This window comes from Atta colombica, unplaced genomic scaffold, assembly GCF_001594045.1.
Source record: "Atta colombica isolate Treedump-2 unplaced genomic scaffold, Acol1.0 scaffold90, whole genome shotgun sequence".
Taxonomy (NCBI): Eukaryota; Metazoa; Arthropoda; class Insecta; order Hymenoptera; family Formicidae; genus Atta; species Atta colombica.
This window is the reverse complement of record NW_017259584.1, coordinates 295,410-304,724: the sequence shown is the minus strand read 5'-3', so window position 1 is coordinate 304,724 and position 9,315 is coordinate 295,410. Positions and strand designations below refer to the sequence as shown.

Genomic DNA, 9,315 nt, shown 5'->3' with positions numbered 1-9,315 from the left:
TATATATATATATGTCCATTATATAACATTTTTTCTGGATGCTCTTTATATTTCATTATAATCTATTAATCTTAAACATTTTGAAATTTAAATGGATATATAAAATGGATATATAGTATATTATTATAAGAGGGGCATTTAAATTTAGCGCCATTACATACATGCCATATGTCACTCATAACATCATAGCTTGTTCATTTCTGGCACAATTCATTTTTTCACAATTTAGCCAATGCTCCTTTCTATACTATTTATTCATTGGTTGTGGCAGGTACATACATGCCCTAATTATTATTTTGAATTAATATCAGTTTTCTTTTCATAAAACTAAAAATTTTTTCAGAATTTTATCAACTTTTTAATTGTATTTTCTTATTTTTACCAACATGAGAGAATACGTATTAAATTATAAATTATGTATAATATTTAAAAAATTCTGAAAAATCTTAGAACTTTATGAGAAGAAAATACATGATTTTTGTTTCTTGCAATTTTTCTGTAAAATTGATAGTGTTTGAGTAAAAAATTATTCGAGATCAATATTTGGCAATTTTTAATAATTAATATCTTGTTAACTATTGCGAAAATTGTAAAATGGTAGAGGACTTATCGACTCAGTTAGTCTGCTCTATCTACACAAAAGCGATTGGCCAAAACTTATAGGATACCTTATATATGTACTATATATGTACATACATATATATACTATATTAAATTTGTAGTCATTCAAATTGCGCGCCGAATTGGTTTTCCGGACTTATAAATGCAATTAAACTACTGTAATAATATCATGAATTAAATTAATTAAATTGGCAAGCAATTTTTAATAATTTGATGTTCAATTTTTAGGCATTTTTAGAAAGATATTAATCTATAAATAAATTTAAAACTTTTCGAAAACTGTAAATAAATTTATTGCGGAAATTATTACTTTGACCGAGAGTCAAACTTTCCTATTATTATTTTAATTACATTTTTCCGCATGTGATTTTTCAATTTTGATGATAATGTAAAGAGAAGCCAACTCATTGTCATAATGACTTGAAATTTTAACATATAAATTATATTATAACTATTTTCTCCTAAACCTAACGAAATAATTTTTTTTTTAATATTTGTTCGCCAATTTAATTCGAAAAACAATGAAAATATATGAAAATAAAATTTTATTAACATGCTTGTTATAATTCCGATAGATTTAGCCAATTAGATTGGTCCTTATTATTGATTGCAAATCAACTTATATTTTTATTTGCCAATCATGTAGACTCTGGATTATTTTATATTGTTTTTGTATAGCAAAACGTTTGTTCACATCATATGCTCCAATATGGTTCAACTTGCTTCTACCATTGCTGCTACAATACTTATTAGAATGCGCTCGTTGGAGTAAGGCTGTTCAAAAAATTTACTGTCAGTACTGAAAATGTATAATACACGTAATATAGACTGTAAATTTTCAGCGCTAGCAGTGAACTTTGGAATAGTCTAAGTAGGAGCTATGACAAGAGCACGTTCGAACACGTTGGAGCGTGCGCGGCGAACAAACCTAAAAATTATGAATATTTCTTAAAGTATAAATAACATGTATACATGAATTTGATAATATTAATCATTTTCCAAAAAAATTCGTGAAAATCATTTTTTTGTCTTGACAAAATCAGGCGATCCCTTTAATATTATTAAACAATAAAATTTCTTTTATCTCAATTTTATACAACATTCTTTTTTTATGTTTGATGGATGAGAATATATCCTTAAAATATTTGACATTTAATTATTCAAATACCTTTATATAATACCTTTATATAATAAATATATATAATTACATATATAATTATATATATAAAATATAACACCCTATGTTTCTTTTCTCTTATATAATATCTATCTCTGTGTGTGTGTGTGTGTGTGTGTGTGTGTGTGTGTGTGTGTGTGTGTGTGCGTGCGTGCGTGCGTGCGTGCGTGCGTGCGTGCGTGCGTGCGTGCGTGTGTGTGTGTGTGTGTGTAGGATTAAAATAACAATTAAATTAACAATTAAAAAATAATACATGCATTATTTTTCTTCACAAAATGTGAATTTGCGATTATATATTACTCAGGATGTTTGGAAAATAATGATAAATCTTTCGCATAGGGGCAGAATGGATTGAACTGAGAAGAAAAGTCTTCTATCATTTTGCAATTTTCACAATAACAAGATATTAATTGCCGAAAATTGATCTTCAATAATTTTTTACTCAAATACTATCAACTTTACAAAAAAACTGCAAAAGACGAAAATTATTTATTTTCTTCTTATAGAACTCTAGAAATTTTTTCAGAATTTTTTATCAACTTTTTAGTACTCATTTTTACCAACATGAGAAAATACATATATTAAAAAATTCTGAAAAAATTCTTAGAATTCTGATGAGAAGAAAATAAACAATTTTTGTCTTTTGCAATTTTTCTGTAAAGTTGATAATATTTGAGTAAAAAATTATTGAAGATTTTCGGTAATTTTTAGCAATTAATATCTTAACTATTACGAAAATTGTAAAATAGTAGAAGACTTTTTTTCTCAGTTTAGTCCATTCTGTCCCTATGCGAAAACTTTATCATTATTTTCCAAACACCCTATATATACATATATAAAAATTTATAAGTAGAAAAAACACCCTTAATATGAAATATCGAATTTATTTTGGATAAATGCTAGAAGTCTATAAGCAGAATTTTAAAAAATAATAGGTTATTTTGAAGGAAATTTAGTAAGCTTTAAGATAACATTACATAAAATTTAATTCAAATTCCATTTTTTTTTTAAATTAAAGAAATGTAAAAACTGAGCAAATCAATCGCAAAGTCAAAAAATTGTGCTCCTAATTGAGAATTCCACGAGAAATCGTAAGAAATCGTAAAAAACTTTATTCAATGTTTCTTAAATACAGACAAATACAGCTAGGATGCGCGAAAAATGAATATGCGATAAATTATATCCAGAATTCGTTTTCAGGTAGTTGGAATGCATCGCAGATATAGACACTCGATATTCATTCCAGTCTTTTTTATTATGGTACAATAACATTTATACTTTAGCAACGATTTTTACTACACATAGGAGCATGGATTATTTTATATTAGGAATATTCTAGTTATATCATATGATTTCCATGCTTTATGATTTTACGATCATCAAACCTAATTTCTGTAATTAAACAATTCAACATATCCCATATTTTTCTATTAATACGATTTTATTCTATCACTACATGAAGAATTTATTGCCAAATATTTATTTATTAAATAATAAACAAGGTTTAAATGCTCATCTCAATAAAACTTGAAGACATCTAAATTTTTTAATCTTATTTTACAATGACTACAGGCATGATCTAATAATGAATTTTCTATTAAATAGTTTTTCATTCAAGAGCAATAAATTCATGGAACTAAGCGTTTATTAGTTTAACAGAAACATCGCTATTTCATATTAGGCGCCTATCTCATATAATAAATTTTTCTCTACAATTATATAACATTCTATATATAATTACAATTTTATACATTGTAATAAATTTTCTCAAATTTCATTTACAATTTTTTCTTAAAAAAAATGCAAAAATTATTTATCAATTCTTATTACTTTTTCTCTATTGTATCAATAGAGAGGAATAAATACAAGAGAAAGAAAACATATGAACGAATACACACACACACGCGCGCGCGCACACGTGATATTCATACATGGTTCTTTTCTACCGGATGTACATATACAGTATGTAGATTTAAGTAAGTAGAACAATTATTTTTGCTGCGACATTCATACTTTGCGAAGTGTAATGACTTACAAAATTTCGCTTCATGAAAAATACATTTCAATCGTTTGTTGATCATATAATATAGAATCGTACAGAAATAGACAAATAGATAAAAATCAATTTTGTTAAAATTTACTCGTATTGCTTCCTTCCTCGAAAACAGTACGCAAACTCGCGGCAATGATGCAGATTGTGTTATCAGACTGTTTTAACACATGAGTTATCATAAATAAAGAAGACAAAATCTTATCTATAAATGGGTGGAGACGCTCGTACAGTCCATTCCAAATACTTCAAACTTTGCACAGTACTTTAATTACTTTCAATACCATCGCAATGATATCACAACGATAGTTGTCTTAAATTGCAAAAAAAATATATACTTGTAATCTTTCAATTTGAAATAGAAGAGTTTATCTTATCGCAAAAGACTTTAATTCTTGGAACATATATATTTCAGATATAAAAACCTTTATTAAATCATTAGAATTAAAATAATATCTAAATGTATGTATGTGTGTGTGTGTAATGTAAATTAAAATATTTAGAAGAAAAGCTGATTATACAGAATGACAATGAAATAAGTGGTCTCACTGTTAGCATTTTCTACTATTATTCCTAAGAATGAAAAAAAATAATATGAACATATGTTTGGAAAATATTTCTTTTCGATTTCCTACACGCTTTACGGCGAATCAAAAACTGTTCGAAAACGTTGAAAAATTTCTTTTTCGATTTATATTCCGAATTTTGGCACATGCTATAATAACCGACTTTTTAGCACTTTTAGATTACCAAATTTCAATCACTCTGCATAATGTCATTATCACATAACTGACGTCAAACCAACGGTATATTTTACAATTAAATGTAATAAAGTGTTAATTAAGGTTGCTCCGCAATTAGTGCGCAATTTTCCTTCAACTCTCGTTGCCTTTCATTAATCAGAGTGTATAGATATTAATTATATATACATAGACATCTTGTTTTATGACGTCATCACGAAAACAATAATTTTTCGAATACTCAGAGTTCTCTAAAATATTAGAGATGCACCGAATATTCGGAAAGTATCCGGTATTATCCAGCATTTTTTTACTATTCGACCGGATATCACTATTATCCGAGGAGATATCCGGTTGAAATTTGATATCATTAAATTATTGATTTTTTTCTTATACAAATATTCTAGAAATAAGTATGGATATTCATGGTGCTATAATATTTTATACATTGATTTTATACATTGACGCAAAATTACAATCTTTTTCTCTACAAACTTTTTTTTTTAGAAGATATTTTCTCGGATATTCAGAAAATGTCGAATATTCAAAGAAATTACCTTCTTGGATATCCAATACATTCGGTCCGCATATCCAATATCTGATTATTTTACAATCCGATGCATCCTTATAAAATATATTGAATCTATTTCAATTCGTTTATCGTTTTTAGATCTATCATGGAACAAGTCGGAATTCTTATTAGAGTTCATTTCGACTTGATCCGTGATAAACGCACGGTGAGGAATTTAAAATAGGTCATCTAAATAACTCGTTTTTAATAATAGAAGAAAAAGTACTAAACAAAAGTTGCATGGTTTCAAGGGGGACATATTTTGATGATATCTTTCTTCTAGGTGGAAGCGCTAAAAAGATATAAAGATCACCTCCATTTTTTTAAACGGAATTGTATGATTGTTTTTACACAATATGATTCCTGTAATTATTCTGCATGTGAAAATATTAAAATAGTAATATAAAAAATCCAATAGTTTACAAGATATTTTATACTTTATTCTGTTACATGTTGACTTAAAATATTAAATATCTTGTAAACTATTAATTTTTTTATAATCGTACTTTAATACTTTTTATGAACAAAATAATGAAATAAATCAAATGGAAAGAAAACATAGTTGCTTTAAAAAAATATGTATGCAAAATGGATAATTTTTTAAATAAGCAATATTTCCTTTCCACCAATTGATTCATCTATTATCTATGAAGCATATTCTGTAAAAAAAAATCACAATTCCATTTTAAAAAATGGAAGTAACTCATATCTTTTTAGCGCCTCCACCTGGAAGAAAGACATGACCAAAATACGGTCCCCTTGAAACCATGCAACTTTTGTTTGGCACTTTTCTTTCTATTGTTAAAAACAAGTAAATTATTCAAATAAACTGTTTTAAATGCCTCATTCTGTATGTTTTTAAAACAAATAACAAAATGATAAATTTTCGTGATAATCTCATACAACAATTTCAATTTAATTCTCTTAATTCTCATAATCAATTCTCATTTTCAATTCAACTCAATAATGGCTGTGACTCCAATTCATGCTCACAATAATTAAGCCTCGGACACAATAGGTCCGTTTTTTATTGCTGCACTCTCTGAATTAGTGCACACGGTGCAATAAGTTGAAGTGAAACAAACGTATATGTATTTCACTTCAATTTATTGCACTGTGTGCATCAGCATATTAAAAAACAGAGCTTAATGGCTACGTCCAACAGAAAAAACTAATCAATTAGCGCTTAATGACTAGTTTTTTAATTCCTACACTTATATTTTTCATTGGCAGAACTGGTGCGCATTCAGTGCACATTAAAGCTGTTTTACATTACCTGAATATAAAAGTGAGATATCTCAATTAATAAAATACCAATGTACAATTAATAAAATACCCAATGTATATTTTCAAATACCACAATAAAATATATTGAGGATTTAGCGGTTTAATTCGTTTCTATATTTTTATTAAACGTATATCTTTACATCGATTTGTGTACAATGGCTTTAAAGTATACTGTGCATATTAACTCTGCCAGTGAAAAACACTATTAAATTTAATGAAAAACTAAAAGCAAGAACCAATATAATATCAATATAATAACCATATTAAAGAATCACTAAATGTTGATTAATTGTCTCTGCTAAACGCAGCCAATGCAAAGGAATAAACGACAGAAATAATATGATTTCAACCTATCAGAAATTGGATTCTAGTGTATCTGATTTCTGATAGATTGAAATCACCTGAGGCTTTAATATTGAGTATCATTTGTCCTTGTTTAATATAGATAAATAAAAAGAATGAAACAATTTTTAAGCATTCTATAAGCGTAGCGAATCGTCAACAGAATGACGTCTAATCTTCGAACATAAAGTACGGTCAACGCGGTGCTGCAAACGCTTCGAAGCTTTTTTTTAATTGATTAAAGCATTTGTAATGAGACTTTGATCACAGCCATAGACATATATATGTAGGATGCTTTCCATTTGATGACAAGTCGATACAAGTCGACACAAGCGTCGTTCTATTCTTCTTAGGTCTGTTTTAGCCGAACCAGTGTACACTTTTGGAACTTAATAGGTATATGTTTAATAAATTAAATAGATATTTGTCGAAAGCGAGAAAGAAAGTTCTAGTGCAATCTAGTGCAGGAACAGAAAACAGACTACTTGACATTCAGAGAGTGACAAAAATAGAATGACACTTGTGTTATCAAATGAAAAGCACCCCATAGTATATCCCTATCGTATATCCTCCCAGCATCACCACCATTGACATTGCATGCTTGCACGCAAATTGCGGATTGCGAAAAAACGAATTGGCGCCGCTCCCTTGAACGAAATCCCACCAACGGCATTGCACGAATGCACGCGCGATCTCCGAGACTCCGAACTGTTCCGAATGGCAACGGCTGCGCGAATGATCAACAATAATAGCACGCTGAATCACGCTGAATGGCTCTCGATCGAAAACACGAAGGCGAGATAACAGTTGCGAATACTGCGATGACTATATAAGCTACAAACAGCTATGAATTTAGGCCGGATGAATACGCTCTTCGCGAACGTGCAGAATGTGTTGATCTCGATCGAATAGAACATGGTGGGATGTGGAAGGGAACAATATCGACACCGATACCGCAATGATTGGATTTGTGGATAAACAATTTACACTTTACAAGAATTAACTTACGCCAAGAAGGATCGCACCAGCGACGAGGCAGTAGCGGAAACAGACGAACGCGTATCCCATTATGCGTGCTCGCGCGTACAAACACTTATAAATAGCGTAAGCGTAATACTGTTTTGGATCGTTGCGCACGCTGGCCGCTGGCGAGTCCCGCCCGAAGTGGTTGCGTGCTCACCGTCGCCACGGTGACCGAACGCTAAGTGGACCCTTGCTTCTTCTGTCCTACTTGCTCTCACGCGACGATAGTGATGGCACCGCGTGCTGCGCGCGTTAAAGGGCGCATTCAGCGGACTCAATTCAGTTGAATCCGTTGAATGCGCCCAAGGAACGCTGTGGACGACCAGTCAACTGACCGGAAACGGTTATATGTCCGTTGTTTCCGGAAAAGCGGGAAGGTTGAATTAATCATTGCATGCATCTGACAGTTCTCATTGGTTTTCATTCATTCATAATTTATCGGATTAGGGATCCTACATTTTAGGGAGAAAAATATTTAGTTGGATCAATTGAAATTCTGATGGAAAATAAACGATCCAAAACTCTGCTTAAATCTACTACTTTTCTGATTAAATCTATTATACGTACAGTAGATTTAACCAGGATTTGTGCATCTACACCACGTGTAAATGTATTCGTTACGTTTAAACAACGTAGTTGTTAAGTGTTTGATTATGTAGACCTTCGACAAGATATTATTAAAGACCGTTAATCTTGGGCCAATTTTCGTCAAAAGGGCTTGCAGGACCTAGAGATAATTGTATAGCGTTGTCATTAAGAAATAGTTCCTCAAAAAGACGTCATTTCGACGTTGTTACAATGGAAAAGTTGTCTCGAAACTTGTATCGAAATTTCAACATTTTCGAGTGATAAAAAATTGAATGTAGAGAGTGCAATTACGTTACGTATGTAGAGAGTAGAGAGTTTCATATATTTTTAACATTTTTGATATAAATTTATGATACGTAATCTTATATTTTGAATATTTTCGTTCAAAGGTCGAATCGACATTTTTTTCTATTTCATTTCGACGATTTCAATATCGCTCTGATCGTAAAAGTTTTCTCAAAATTTTTCAGAATTTATAGATAATTTTATATCTTTTTAGAAAATTATGGAATTTTTTTATATGAATCGGAATTTTTTACAATTGTCGATAAAGTCTACATCTTTTCTTCTTGTAATTTTTTGTATCTTGTTTTATTATTCTACTCTTGCTGAATAACATTACTTTTATTTGTACTTTGTAATTTATTTAATGTAATCTTATTACATCATTTTTGTATTGAGGAATTTCAGGGAATAATATCTCTTATCTATAAATACTGACAACCTATTAGCTACCATACAAGGTCTACCATACAAGTTTTCAATATCATTTGGAAGTATAAAAATACTAGTGTCATTGCTACTGCAGTATTACTACTGATACACAATAGTGTCAATGCTGAGCCAGTAACTGTTACTACTGTAATAATATATGACGACATATGACGTAACATACAACTACTTCCAATAATTGTAA

The 9,315-nt window shown here is 29.8% G+C and overlaps 2 protein-coding genes across 4 annotated transcripts in view; one reads left to right on the top strand and one right to left on the bottom strand.

Moving 5' to 3' along the window:
* LOC108693512 (leukocyte surface antigen CD53-like) overlaps positions 1–7,991 on the bottom strand; it is a 23,747-nt gene extending 15,756 nt beyond the window's left edge. Inside the window, exon 1 of the mRNA XM_018202514.1 lies at positions 7,797–7,991. Coding sequence (XP_018058003.1) covers positions 7,797–7,856 — 60 coding nt within the window. The 5' untranslated portion in view covers positions 7,857–7,991. The remainder of the gene's footprint in view (positions 1–7,796) is intronic.
* The window catches only part of LOC108693511 (COP9 signalosome complex subunit 5), a 50,917-nt gene that overhangs the window by 15,217 nt on the left and 26,385 nt on the right, over positions 1–9,315 (top strand). The window contains exon 1 of one of the 3 annotated variants that reach the window (XM_018202512.1): positions 7,828–7,892. The exons of the other annotated variants lie outside the window; for them this stretch is intronic. The gene's annotated coding sequence lies outside the window, so the exon portion shown is untranslated. Of the gene's footprint in view, positions 1–7,827; positions 7,893–9,315 lie in introns of those variants that run through there. 3 annotated transcript variants of the gene reach the window in all.